Raw genomic sequence first — 14,503 nt, 5'->3', positions numbered from 1 at the left:
AAAAAAAAAGTGTATAGCTGTGCATAAATACTGACAAGGAAATAGAATAATTCAAAAGAAAGGAATAAACAGGGACTTGCTTCCTTCTGTGAGGGCAGGTTTTCTTCCCCTCTCCTTCCGTCTGAGCTCCATGCCGACTTCTTCCTGGCCTCTTTTCGCGACCGTCGCCTGCTCCCTCTTGTTCTTCCTCTCCAGCTTTCTCCACTTTTCTGGTCTTATGTCTCCTTGTTTTCACAGCTCCCCCTCCATCATCATCACCGTCCTCTGCATGTTTTCTGTGTGTCTTGGGCTTCCTGTTCTCTGATTGTCCTCCCCCTCGACCACCGCTCCGAGCGTGATGGTGCCGTCTAGATGGTCTATCCTCTGGGCTCGGCCCAGGAATGACCGTGGCATCCAACCTGACGTGAGATTTGTGGTGGTGCTCACTTTTGCGGCTACGCCTACTTTCTGTAGACTCCCCACGGTCCAGAGGGGGCCTGGGCGGAATGGAGCCACCCCCCCCACCTCCTCCCATTTGGTGGTGGTGCTCATGGAGGTGTGTTTGCTCGTGGAGATCATCTGCAGGGTGATGCTTACTGACGCAGAGATCCGAATTGTTGGAAGTGGTCTTGTTGGTGTTGTTGTTTCGATTCTCCCGGGGATCGACCACCAATGGCCGATCCAGATGAGTTTTCATGTCTGAACGAATGTGACGGGAAAAGTTGACCTTCAAAGACAACATAGAGGAAACACAAAAAGTGAAGAAATGATGCAAAAACGAAGTTTATGATTTGAAATAAATGGTAAATGTCCTGACTCGATCAAATAGCTGCACAATCTAGCAGCAGATCTCATGGTACATTCACACCAGGCATGGAAATGCGCGTTTGAGCGACCGCTTTCAATTAAATGTCTGTGTGCGCCTTTCTGGCTTTCATGTTCACGTGTTGCTACACTAGTTTTTAAGTCTGTTTGGGGGCTCTACATTCAAATTATGAGACGATTGAGAGCTTTGAAAGGTAAACCAGTTGTACTTTGACCAATTACGGATTTGGATTTGGAGGTGACGTATGAGTAGCGTCCTTTTTAATTCATAGACATACCATACCATTTGGAAATTGATCATGGAGGAGAAATTAATAATTGCAGTTTCTGCCCGCCTGAAATTATTTGACACCAAGTCTTTCATATATCGGAATAGGAAGAAATGCCTGGGCAAGATTTGCAAGACTTACACCACTTCAGCATTTCACACCAAGCCTCTTCCAACTGTGAGTGCATGCGCTAGTATTAGCTAGTGACAGACCAGTGTGAACACCATATGCCAAAAACGCGTTTAAAAATCGGCGTTCCACGTGCTCTTGAACGCATCACACATTCTAGGTGTGAAAGTGGCTTATCTAACATGGAAAAAGATGTCAGCCAGCTTGTGTACACTGATAGCACAAGTCTAAGGGCTGGTTGTTTGCCTTGTCCTTTACATTGTTGTGCTCCTCCCTCCCTGTCCTTGCCTTCCAGCGATCATCAGCCTCCAGCTCGTTGTACAGGGCCTCACGACTGGACACCAGAGTCTGCCTCCTCAGCTCCTTGGTCCGCTGCTCCCACACTGACTGATTCACCCCCTTATTGTTGTTCTTCTGTTGCTCCTTACTGTGAGGGAGGGGCAAAGGAGAATTAGGGGTATTAATTACTAATTAGGGGTATTGGTAACATCTCTGAGGTCTCCAGATGAATACATTTAAAAACGTGAAAATGGTCATGTGACAACCAAAATAGTACATAAAAAAAGCCAAACAGTTTAAGACACACGGGGACCAACACACATTTAGGGATTTATGAAATTAGGCAAACCTCAGTATAATGGGACACTGTCCACACAGCTTTCCAAAACATAAGGCAACTCAGCCTTACTTTGGTAAACTTTATGGGCTAACATGTGGAGGATAACACCGAGGCAAGGTCAGTAAGGATCCATTTTTACCCAATATGAGTAGACATAATTAAAAAAAGTTATTGATTTAAACAAACAAAAGAATATCCTCCCCAGAATTATGAGTTTTCCAGCAAGAACTAACAGTTAAGAGAGACTAAAGCAGTCTGTGACCACCTCTTTTATTACCCTCCAAAACTTCTACCTATTTTAACTCCATTTTCTCTATAGGCCAGCAGTGAACCACAGTAAAGCAACAGCCGTACTGCGAGAAGCAGGCAACAGAAGAAGTACGATAAAAAATAAATCAAGGTCAAATAAAGGGTAGAGAAAGCAAGGGAGGAAACTGGTAAAGAAAAGTTCAAAAACAGGAACAAAGGAAAGGAGGCTGCTCTAAAACACAAGAGAAAGCAAAGGAATGGTTTCAGAGTCAAAGAAAAAGCGAAAAACAAAACAAAACCAAAAAATAATAAATAAATACCATTCCAGAAAGGGGTCGGTTGCGTTGTGACACTCACTGTGTACTTTGTTGCTGAGGAGGGAAACAACTGGTGAGTGAGATGGCACTTAAGAAGAGGCGGAATATTTCATTCTTTAAACACGCCATCCATTCACCATTTTTTTGTAAAAAAAAAATGCTCTGCCTATCAGGTTCAGTGTGTCGTCAACTGAACCATCAGTTCAAAATACAGTCACACTAACGAACGATTTTAATTTAATTTCTATACTTAAAACAACCCTAGAATTGCAATTCATTCAATTCTTCATTTGAACAACCTGCTCGACAATCTTTATTGTAAACTTACATGAGTGTCTGTATGTTGTCATGTTGTTTTTGTATTTATGCGCGGACCCTGAAAACATGCTGGGAGTATTTTAACAGAAAAAATGTGTAAACAAAGGCTGTCATGTTCTAAAAATACAGAATAATGCCCATTTGTTATTGGACCTGCAGAAAATGCATTAGTATAAAAAGCTTTGTCTAGAAATTTTTGTTGCCTTGTGCCAAAGCAAAAATAAAGATTTTTGGTTTGGTTGAATTGAGCTTAGGCTTTCAAAATGTATGTGAAATTAAAAACTTAGGCACTAAACATCCAGCATAAATAGATCATTTGGCATGTTTTTAATGATTTTTTCATATAACCATCCTTTTAAACATCAGTTGCACAGCCCTGCTGCTTCTTTCTGAGGGTATTAAACTGGTTTGAAAAGCTTTTCTTCCACAGCTCCACAGAATATTATTCATGCACCAGCGATGGCACCAAGTTTTGAATCTCATCTGTTGAAGTTTCAGCAGCTTTTCTCTGTTCAAAGTAGGTATTTGGATTCACACTGGTGAACAAACATACACACACACACACATTTACATGTAGAACAAAGTAATAACAAAACATTTAATGTCAGTTTGAAATAAAAGCAAAAAAAAGCAAATAGTTATGTGGAGTATCTGGTAATGAAATGTAGAGTTGTTTGTTGTACAAAGAGCTGGCTGCTGCGTTAAAGTAGTAAGATCGAGACTGTGTGTGCTTGTGATGTGCGCAGGTTGTGTGTGTGTACAAGTGTGTATTAGTGAAAGCTTGTGAACTTTAGCAGTGGTGTGAGGAATGACCCCTGTGTGTACAGGGGGAGGAGATGAAAGCTACTGTCCAAAGAAAGTTCTGGCCAGGAGCAGCGTATGCGTACTTATGCTTGTTTTTGTGTGTTCTAGCGCACGAAGGTGCTAAAAGTGGTCAAATAAACAATGAGAATCTATCTATCTATCTATCTATCTATCTATCTATCTATCTATCTATCTATCTATCTATCTATCTATCTATCTATCTATCTATCTATCTATCTATCTATCTATCTATCTATCTATGCACATATATATATATATATATATATATATATATATATATATATATATATATATATATATATATATATATATATATATATACATATATATACATATATATATATATATATATATATACAAACTTAAGGGGAATTTCAAAACTCTGCAACATTTTTTTCAATTACAATATTTTCTTACAATAAGTTCTTAATATTCAAAATATTTGATGTCTGATGTTTCCAACAATGACTACATAGTGAAAAGTTCTGCTATATTATTAAGTTTCTGGTTTTGGTAAAAACATTTCAGGTTGAAAAGATTGATCCTATTTTGTTTTTCCATAAATCCTGATTCATGACTGTTTAACAATTTAGCAAACTTTCTGTGCTAATGTTTCTTAGCAGCTGCCTGCCTAATTCTCCCTTGCTGTTGGAAGGGTCCTTTTTACAAGTTTACATAAATCATCTATTTTTTTGAATGAATCTTCATTCTCTGTCAAATGTTTGTGCCTGGTTTCAACGTAAATGTGATGAATATTTTCCCTTTTAATGTCAAAGTTGATGCTAATAACTGGACGTTATCTTGAGCTGTGTCCAACTTTTAAGATATGATGGATAAAGAAAGCAAAATAAAATGACACAAGCGTCATAAAACTGGTATTTTTGAAATGTGATATAAACATAAATCCATGATGTCTGCAACTTTATCTGCTTGTGTGAAACATTAGAAAGTCATTCACCGGATATTAGGCAGAGCGACTTCTGGTACTTGGGAGAAACTGTCTCAATAAATCTGTATTTGGAGGAAGACTCCTGCTTCTATTAAGGCATATCTTATCTTATCTCTTATCCGTAAACAGCAGCTTAATGTTTCTCTGAAGTCGAAGGCTCCTCTTTGGTTTCCTCCCTGGCCCCAAAGAAACTTTCCAAATATGTTTTATTGTTCGGTTTTTATCAGCGTTTTAGCTTTGGCCTACTAACTTAGTGGTCAGAACAGCTGCTTAAAGTCATGTGAAGAGTCACGACAGACAGATGTGGTGAACAGAATCCAGTAGTTTTCCAATATAAAACATCTGTCAGTATCAGAAAAATAAACTAAATAGAAGGAAATATGAATTTTATGTTTCTGAACGCAGCCCAGTACCAAGTGGCACACGGTCCCGTACCGGCCCGTGGCCCATGGCTGTGGCTGGGAACCACTATCCTTGATAAAGACACAGGGTTTTTGATTTCAGCTAAAATTGGCATAATCGTGATTAAAAAACCACTGGGAATGCTTTAAAAATAGATCAAAAGATGATCGGAGTGGGACCTTAAAACCGTCCAAACACTGCAGTGTGTGACATGGGGCTTTTTCTGTCATATGTGCTCATTTATACCAAGCTTGACACCCTCTTGCTGGTGTCAAAACGCAAAGCGTGACAGTGGCAGACAGAGAAACTCACGCTGCAATGGAGAGGTTGGCGGCAGACAGTGGGCTGACTTCCGCCACCTCCTTCGCTTTCTGCAGAGCCATCTTCTGATTGGCAGCCTCCTCTTCCTCTTGTTCATCCTGTTGGGATGAATAAATAAAAAAAGAAATCAGAGGCAAGTCATGAAGGCAGCAGAAATCAATGGCAAAGCTGATGAATGAAACCGGGGAAAAAAAGTCCATTCAGCAAAAGGGAAAGGCTAGTCATTTTAGCTCTAGTGTGCAAATATTTTAAGCGCCTCACACCTTGGTCAACTCCTGTGCGTTGGCCAAATTGTCCACAGCGATAGCCAAGAACACATTCAGTAGAGTATCTGAAGACACAGTTAAGAAATGACAACACTTTTTCAGAAATAGCTACATACATAATAAAGAGAAATGTTCTTAATTTGGGTTGAAAAAACCTACAAAGGTCATATTTTTTAATTGTACTTTATTCATTTGTTATTGTACATCACTATTTTGTTTAGGTATAAAGGTATTCTTTCAATAAATATCTACTGACTTATAATTTAATTTTAAATTTAGTTACAAGAATAGAATAGATTAAAAATTGTGAAACAAAGATTGAGCTCAGGAATGATTCAGATAAGTATAAAAAAACGTTTGTTTAATTAATGGACTTGGAAAATGACTACAGACACCTTAAAATATGAGTCAACCATAAACCCGATGATGGCTGTTGATACCATCTTTTTGCCTACATGTGTTTTTCATTGTTTCATTTTGTTTCCCCATGTCATCGTGAAAGGATACAGTTTCCAAAAAGTGTGAGAACGATGAAGAAGACAGAGAAGGCCATGCCCTTGTTGACTCCGCCCTGAGACTGGATGCCATCGTACATCACCATGTTCCAGTCCTCGCCAGTCAGGATCTTTCACACAAAGACACACACATCCAATCAGACACATTTTATTACAGATGTGTTGTGCTGAATGTCTCATGAGGGGGTCGGTCATTTCTACAAAAATTCTGCATTTTTCTCTCTTGTACTCACCTGAAACACTGTCATTATTGCTGCTGGGAAGGTATCAAAATTGGTGGGGGGCGTGCCTTTTTCAAAATTAAACCTAAGGGGAAAAAATGGAAAAGCAATCAGAAAAAAAAAAACTACAATGGCAAAGAAAACAAGATTAGATTTACAGGTCAAGAACACAAGAAAATCTGTGAATCAAAGGGAGCCCATTTCTCAAACAAACGAAATCGAGATGAGAAAACAGCACTGACTGTCCCCCGAAGAGCTGCATGCCCAGCAGGGCAAAGACAACTATGAAGAGAAAGAGCAGGAAGAGCAAGCTGATGATGGACTTCATGGAGTTCAGCAGAGAGACCACAAGGTTTCGCAAAGAAGCCCAGTACCTGCCAGGCAGAGACAAGAATTGAGCTTTTTTTTTTAAAACAAATGTTAAAAAGAGAGAAACATGATCGGCTCTGAATTCTCACTTGGTGACTTTGAAGATCCTCAACAACCTGAGAGCTCGTAACACGCTGATGCCAAAGGAGGTGCCCGGATTGATGATGGACCACAACACTTCGAATATACTACCACATATGACCTAATGCAGTCACACACAAATATAATCATGTTTAAAATGACCAAATATTATGCAGCAATAAACATAAAGAGGATCGTATTTGTAGAAAAATGAATGCTTGCCTTGTATTTTTTTTGTTTTTTTGCATGTGTGTGTTTCTGAAGGGAGGGGGGGGGGGCGCGCTTAAGTGGAGTTCAACTTACAATGCAGTCAAAGCAGTTAAAAGAGGAGTTGAGGTAAGCCTGCTTGCCGAGGCCGTACATCTTTACACACATCTCTGTTAGAAAGATTCCCAGGAAGATGAATTCAGCAAAATCTACGGAGAAGACAGAAGAAAATTTTGAGTTTTCTTCTGAGAAAACACAGAGAAACATCAATTTTAAACATGTTAGTGTGGCTTTTTTTTTACATTTTAGCTTCAGAAAAAAATATCTTTTAAAAAAACTTCAAATTCTCTATTGCCTTTAAGGAGTTAGGAAAAAAAACTTTCAAGGATCTGTACACTTATCTTTACCACATGATGAGGAAGATATGAGAAAATATTTAGTTAATCTTTCCGTCAATTTTTGTCTGATATCTCTCTCCTGTTTCTTCCAATACTCTGTACATCTTTAGCTTTTGCGAATTTAAGAAATTATTTGTGCACTCCGTGTCCATCTTTACTCACACAGAAAGTCTGATAGTGGCTCGGGCTGGTCATAGTGCACAGCAGCCACACAAAGCGTATTCAGGCCCACTAAACACAATACGGTCCAGTAGAATGCCTGAGACTTGACAATATGTCGGATTAAGAAGCGCAGTCGTCTCTCCCGCCGCTTGAATGTTGACCCCTCCAGTTTGGAGCTCTTGAGACTCGCCCGGGCAAACGGGGAACCTGCGATTTTTGAAAACCACATTGGATCCCATTAAAATGTTTGTGAGGTGAACATTGGTTAAGCTCATGTAATCAATACAGGCCACAAAAATGGAATAGTTACGACAACATAAAAAAAAAATGTTATGCACAAAAAAAAACGTTTTATTACAAGATAAATAATATGAATGCATATGATTTAGGCAATCTTCTTGCAAGACTGTAGTTCCTCAATTCTGTTTATTTAATTTAACAATTACCAAACGTAATGTAATTTTCCCAATGTGTAGCAGATTATTTTGTTAGCACATCTTAATGGCAAGTGCCAACAAATACAACTTTAGGCACAATTTTCCTCGAGAAGGAAGCATGCTCACCATGAAAGGCAATAGAGGCCTATCCTGAGCTGCAATCTTGGAGTTTTTAGATGAGGTCAAAAGCTGCCTTTCTATCTATTATTCTGCCCTTTCTTCCCATTTCCAACCCCCTTTTTAAACGCCACTTTTTGGAACTTGGAAGTTGCTTTTGTGAAGGTTTTGCACAGTTGGCTTCTGTACAGTGCTTTCTTGTTTTTTGTTTTCTCTTTTCTTTTTAACCTCTGCAGGTCTTGATTGTTGTTCTCCGGGGCATCAAGTATTGAGAGCTCCTGTTATCACCCGAAACCCGTCACCTCTCCTAAGAGCCATCATCAGCCATCAGTCCAGCAGTACAACACAGGTAACTACACCCAATCAACTCTTGGTAAATCAGACCCTTACAGATCATTTCTGAAAAAATTGGAATATCATAGAAAAGTGTATTCAGTTTCATAATTCCATTCCAAAAAATAAACTTTCATTGAGTATAGATTTAGGGCTCACTGTTTATTTGACATGTAGAATTTATTTTTACATAAATTGCGGTTCGAGCTTATAAAGACCAAACTGGATTTTTTAAAAATAAGAATAGGAAATAAGAATAGAAATCTGGGTTTCACCAAATCATTTACCAAACTTAAAATACCTGCATAAGAGTCCTTAAATAGGTTCAGTTAGATTCCATTTGAATGAAATTATGGGAATGAATACACTTTTCGAGATGATTTCTTTTGACGTTGGTCAGTGGCTCCCCAGGCACATTTTGAGGTCGAGAGGTGGCAGTCCAGTAACAGGTAGGTGGCAAGAAGGCACTAATGATAGCAGGGTCTCCAAGGTCTCCAAAATTGTCTGATAATAAGCCCATTTCAGACTGCCAACTCTCCAGCCACCCCCCCTGCCCCCGCACTGCCGTCCCACTGCCACCGTACGATTGTTAAAATTTGAATGGCAGGAACTCTACGTTGATATGGATTTGGGGGCCTGGCGATGACCAGCCGTCAATCTGGTGATCACAGCCCCCGTGGGTCCAAATGGGGAAAGCTGCATTAATGCTGCACAAAAGTCATCATGGCGTTGATAGCATCACAGCAAATCCAAAATCTGTGTTTTGATGAATTGTGGTTGATACTGAGAAGAATACGAAGAGGACAGAACACTGTGCTTTCTGCACTACTCATAGATGAAGAGCAACATGCACAACAAGGGCGAATAAGAAGTTGTTGGGTAAAGTCTTGGTTTCAGCCAACTTAATTTTGACGGCCACTGTTCGGAGAAATTTACACATCAACCAATCAGAGTTGCTGCCGGCCGGTGATCCTGCTCCCAACGCCCTGTGGCCACCCAATCTTGACGTCATCCCCGCCTGACTGACGCCTGACGGACACCGTCTACATTCATGATCATGCCAACAATTTCCAAACAAATCAGGCTATTAATGCAGTGGCAGTTGTAAATGTGACCGGAGCATGAGACACATGTCAGGCAGAATTGAGTATAGTAAGGGAAATATTTTTGGACAAGTTGAAAAAAAGGAAACAAGATGGAAGTTTGATACAAGACTGAGATAACAAGGGCAGGTTAAAGACAGGAGAAAGATGAGCGGCTCAAGGAAAAGGAAACAGAAATATTACAGAAGCACATCAGAGGAGAAGAAGAGAGATGAGAATCGAAGAGGAGAGGAAAGAGGAGAGGAGGGTCAGATAATGTTGAAATGCAAGATAAGATAACATCTCTGTGTACCTCAGGTTTTTCTTGGTGTGTGTGTGACACTTACCCACTCCCAGCTCCCCCTCTCCCTCCTCTGGGTTCAAAAGCTCAGCTTTATTCTTGTGGTTCTTTGTGGCTCTCCTTCGAGAACCTGTAAAAGCAGAACCGTGTTAACCCAATATTTCTACTGATCTCCTCTTTTTAAAGTGTTCATTCATCAAAATTATTAAGGGGAAAAAAATGTGTTTCAAGTTTGTGAGCTCATACCATCATATTCATTTTCATTTTCATCATCTGCCAAGATAACTTCCTCTACAAAACACAATCACAAACAAAATGTTAGCGTTTACACATTTATGCTTCACAACTTTCACAGGAACAGCAACCTTAGAAGACATCTGGAGATAACTGTGGTTACCCAAAAGGTTTTTTCTCTCTCAAGTGTGTGAGAAAGACTTAAAGACCCACTCTGCTGAAAAGAGTGTTTTTAACATGTTCTTGAGGTATTTTACAATATATTAATATATTAGAGGACATATCTTAAATAAATTAATCCTAAAATTGCTTTTCTGAGTATTTCTTTTTTCAAATCATTGTGAATCAGGAGCAAATGAAAAAATGGTTGAAAAAGCTTATAGGTAGGGCTAGGCGATATCGAATTTTTTTTACATCACCATATAGTTTTTTGAAGGTGAAGTGACTGCGGGGAAGGGGCGTGTCTCATGTGCGTTTGTTTATCTCGCATGGAGACAGCAGAGGAGGAGAGGAAAAAAAGAAAGGAGAGCTAATAACATGACCAAGTCTACGCAATCATTTACTCGCCATGTGGCGACTAACCTTCAAACTTTTACTCGCCAAAGAGGAGAAAATGTTCAAAACTGGTGTGTGTTAATTTCAGACCCTTCAAAATAATAGTCTAACTCATTTTACTGTCTGAAAGTTCTATCCCGATATGTTTAATTATTGTTTTATCATGCTTTATACTTGTAGGTGTGACCTAGATGTTACTACAGCAAGCCACAAGCTCCCTCCTCCTCCATTTTGATGCATCCACTCTAGACGACTCTAGATCTGTGTACGTCTTCATTTGCCTTATATGAGCTGGCACCTGGCTTAAAACCGTACGGCTGGAAAGCTCCAACATCGCACGCCATTTTGTTGCACCAGTAATGTTAGGTGGGGGTTGTGAGGGGTTGTACGCTAGCAGGAAAGCGTGTATACAGATGGATGATGGGAAGTATGTATGGGCTTACTCTATTCCAACAATCCCTCCAACAATTTAGAAGCAAAATTCTAATGAACTAAAGCCACTCTGCAGAAACTATGTCCTAGCATAGCTTTTTTTTTTTGGCTCAAAAACAACATAATCCTGAATAAAAGACCACTGGGAACACTTAAAAATAGATCAAAAGGTGATTGTAGTGGGACTTTAAGGCATTTTTAGCTTGATGGCAAATGTCAAGACAAGCAAATCTTCAGTGATTGGAGAGAAAGGATCAAATTGATGAGAAGGCTTCAACGGTTAGGCAAAGTGTAAGTGCAGATTTGAAAAGAAGGACATGTTATCAGAACTGTTTACCAAAACTATGCATGACGGTGGAAGCAATGACCTTTACAATAAAGAATCATAGTTTTCTTTCCGCCATGAGCGCATTTGCAGTAAAGTCTCACTAACCAGCTTTGCAGATCCACTCCAGGTAACCATTGAGTTCCCTTTCGATCTGCTGCTGCCTTCTGAGCTTCAGGAACTCACTCCTGTTCTCCACACGCTCTCGCTCTTTGGCAAACTCCCTGCAGTCACACAAGCAAATTGTTGCTCAAAAAGTTGATTAGAATTTTTTCAAACGTTTGGGGAACACCTTTCAAAAAACCTGGCTCTTACCCCGACAACACACCGAGCACCAAGTTAAGCATAAAGAAGGAGCCAATGATAATGAGGGGGATGAAGTACATCCAGTTCCATGCACTCCCTGAGGCGTCATTGCTCTGAAACAAACATCAAAAAGTGTGATCTTTTTTTTTTACTCATGCAAAAACCACAACAGCAACATACAACAAGCTAGAAATACAATTTACTTGATGTTTTAACTATTAATTAAAAAAAAAAGACTCATAGATAACATTACTGTTTAATGTGTTTTAATATACAGTAGCGATTGGCTGGTGTTGGAAAATCAATAACGAGACAAGGTGAGAGACAGTGTGTTGTGGTTTTAATTGCACAAGGCTGCTTGAGGCAAAAAAAAAAACAAGCTTAAATATGCTGTAAGCATTTTGTTTTCTTTTTGCCATTTACAGTATGTACATAAACATCAGTAAAATGCATATTTAATGTGTTTTAATTAGCCTTAAACTCCCTTAAGATACATCATTTACATACATTTAAAGATTACATGATGAAAAACATGGCTTAATCGAGAATATTTGTTCACTAATAGATGATAAGGAGGCATTTATGGGGTTTGCTTAGGTTAAAAGAAAGGATTTTGTAAACTTTTTAGCCCATACCTTTTACTTCCGATCCCTCATCTTACCATCTTTCCTTCCAATTGTCCTCCGATTACCTTTTTATCTGACTCAACATTGATTATTTACTAAATTCTTATTTGTATCCAGAAACCCTGCTTCTGGTCTGAACTTTAGTGTTCTGCTCTCTATCACCCTCTTTTTTTCATTCCCCATTCCTGCATATAAGCTGCTGTGCACCCAGTGTACTACAGACCTTTTTTTTTCTTCCTTTTCTACCATTAAACTTTTATTGCTTCTTTTCCCATCAGCTGCAAGAATAACTTGGGCTGAACAGCCCCTTTTAAATATAGAGCAGGATCAGGAAGAAGCGACCCAAGAAGGAAAGAGATGAAGGAAGGGGGACAGGATTGAAGGCAGGGATCGTTAGAAAGAGATCACAATAAAACAAACAAAAAAACAACGGGAAGCAAAACTTGAAGAGAAGGGAAAAGAAACGGCAACAACAGTCCTCAAAGACCCTTATCTCTGGTCTGCATAGCAACCGTTGAACCTGAGGGGAGCCAGTCAGCTTTGGTCTTGAGACATCTCTGTCTCCAGATGTGTCTTTGAGCCCATTTGATAGCAGTATTTTCTATTTAAAGTTAATAAGTTCAGACGTATAAATCCTTTCAATCAATTTGAAAGGAAACAGTATTAATTCTGAAGCTAAAAGCTGTGAAAATCACTGTCAAACTTGTTTTAGTTTCATGACTTTGGGAGTATTTTTCTAATTTCCTGCCTGGTTTGCAATTAAACTTGGTTCAAGGGTCTAGATACGTACATAGTAGAGCAGTTCAGTCCAGCCCTCCATGGTGATACACTGGAAGACGGTGAGAATAGCAAACAGGATGTTGTCAAACTGGGTGATGCCGTGGTTTGGTCCTAACCAGTATTTTTTGCAAGTGGTCCCCTCTGGACACAGCCGAGATGGAGGTTCTGTTCCACATGGAAACTCTTCCCGAATCTCATCTGAATATGTGTTGAAAGGGGAATGTTTATTAGGACAAAAAAACTGCAGAAAAAAACAAAATATTATGTTGGATTAAATAAATATATATTAACAATGCATAATCATGACCAAAATAAGCTTTTAAACACCTCTTCTGATCATTCAAAGGACCAAAATCCTTCACAAGCGCAACAGACTAAACAAGCTACAGGAATCAAAGAACATTTTTCAAAAAACATAAAATATTTAAAACCAGATATGCTATTATTGTATTAAAACCTCAAAGAATTTCTCTTTTAATTGTTTCAGTCACATAAACTGTCCCTCAAACTAAAAAAAAGTTACTTTTTCTCTCTCTGGTGAAGTATTACCACTAAATACTGATTAAGAAACACATTTACATGCATTTTTTTTTACCTGTATGATTGTCAAAGCAGGTTGAGTGGAATTTGCCAATGTAGAACTCCAACCCGATGATGGCAAACATGAGGATGGCAAAGAAAAGGAGCAGGCCAATTTGCAGCAGAGGAATCATGGCTTTCATAATGGATTTCAGCACAACCTGTAAGCCTGGACAGAAAACACAAATGTATGGGGTTTATTTTCTTTGAATTTAAATAGTCCTATACGTCATTTCAATTTCAATAAACGTGTAGACAAATGAAACAGAGGATAACACCTGATGCAAAAAATTGTGGAAATTAGTACTAAAATTTGAATAGCAAAATATAAATTACATTTAAGACAATTCCAGTCTGCTGTGAGACTATAAAGGACAGATTCTGTAGAGTTTCCTAAATTCTTTTGCATCTGTAACTGCCTTGTTTTGTTGTTGTTATCACGTTTTGCAATTATTGCTAAAATCTTCCCACACAGCATGCCTCACAAATCCTATTTAGGACTTCCTATGTAGCTCCACATAACAAGGAACCTGAACCTGAGAAGCCAATCTAAAGGCTTTTATCAATTTTTCTTTTTCACAACCAAACAAATGGTGTAGGAAGTCTTAGCATAAAACTTTCACAAAGCAAATTTTTTTCTGTTAACGTTAAAGCTCTAGATAGAAAAAGACAAAGGTTACTACCCTTAGGCACTAAAAAAAAAGAAAAAATGAAGGGAAAACAGTAAAACAAGGTAAAAATTCAAATGGCTTAGGATAGCTAGAATTTAAATTAGGTTAAGACCGTATAAATTATAAACAATTGGTCATAGTTTTCTTGTATTAAAGACGTATAAAATTTTTTTAATTTGTAATCCACCACATCGTTTGCTGAAACACTGTTGGGATTAACCCCCCCCCCCCCCCCCAAAAAAAAAAGTATTTTGACGAGGAGGTGCTGGTCTGTTAGGCCTGTAGTGGAGAACATGCTATTAAT

General features: G+C 38.8%; 1 protein-coding gene across 18 annotated transcripts in view; it reads right to left on the bottom strand.

The window, feature by feature from the left end:
• Window positions 1-14,503, bottom strand: part of LOC101170273 (voltage-dependent P/Q-type calcium channel subunit alpha-1A) — a 92,893-nt gene that overhangs the window by 47,506 nt on the left and 30,884 nt on the right. For 12 of the 18 annotated variants that reach the window (XM_023957641.1, XM_023957626.1, XM_023957640.1 and 9 more), the window contains exons 5-21: window positions 13,545-13,697; window positions 12,960-13,147; window positions 11,553-11,656; window positions 11,346-11,461; window positions 9,938-9,982; window positions 9,738-9,821; window positions 7,422-7,628; window positions 6,958-7,070; window positions 6,663-6,775; window positions 6,447-6,578; window positions 6,217-6,289; window positions 5,976-6,093; window positions 5,466-5,533; window positions 5,194-5,300; window positions 2,391-2,441; window positions 1,461-1,629; window positions 81-706 (exon numbers count right to left, since the gene is read on the bottom strand). In XM_023957641.1, the coding sequence (XP_023813409.1) occupies window positions 81-706; window positions 1,461-1,629; window positions 2,391-2,441; window positions 5,194-5,300; window positions 5,466-5,533; window positions 5,976-6,093; window positions 6,217-6,289; window positions 6,447-6,578; window positions 6,663-6,775; window positions 6,958-7,070; window positions 7,422-7,628; window positions 9,738-9,821; window positions 9,938-9,982; window positions 11,346-11,461; window positions 11,553-11,656; window positions 12,960-13,147; window positions 13,545-13,697 (2,467 nt within the window). The remainder of the gene's footprint in view (window positions 1-80; window positions 707-1,460; window positions 1,630-2,390; window positions 2,442-5,193; window positions 5,301-5,465; window positions 5,534-5,975; window positions 6,094-6,216; window positions 6,290-6,446; window positions 6,579-6,662; window positions 6,776-6,957; window positions 7,071-7,421; window positions 7,629-9,737; window positions 9,822-9,937; window positions 9,983-11,345; window positions 11,462-11,552; window positions 11,657-12,959; window positions 13,148-13,544; window positions 13,698-14,503) is intronic. The other 6 variants (XM_023957644.1, XM_023957639.1, XM_023957643.1 and 3 more) reach the window with 3 other exon arrangements.

This window comes from Oryzias latipes, chromosome 8, assembly GCF_002234675.1.
Source record: "Oryzias latipes chromosome 8, ASM223467v1".
NCBI lineage: Eukaryota > Metazoa > Chordata > Actinopteri > Beloniformes > Adrianichthyidae > Oryzias > Oryzias latipes.
The sequence above is the reverse complement of the archived record's forward strand: the minus strand, read 5'-3'. Positions and strand labels throughout refer to the sequence as shown.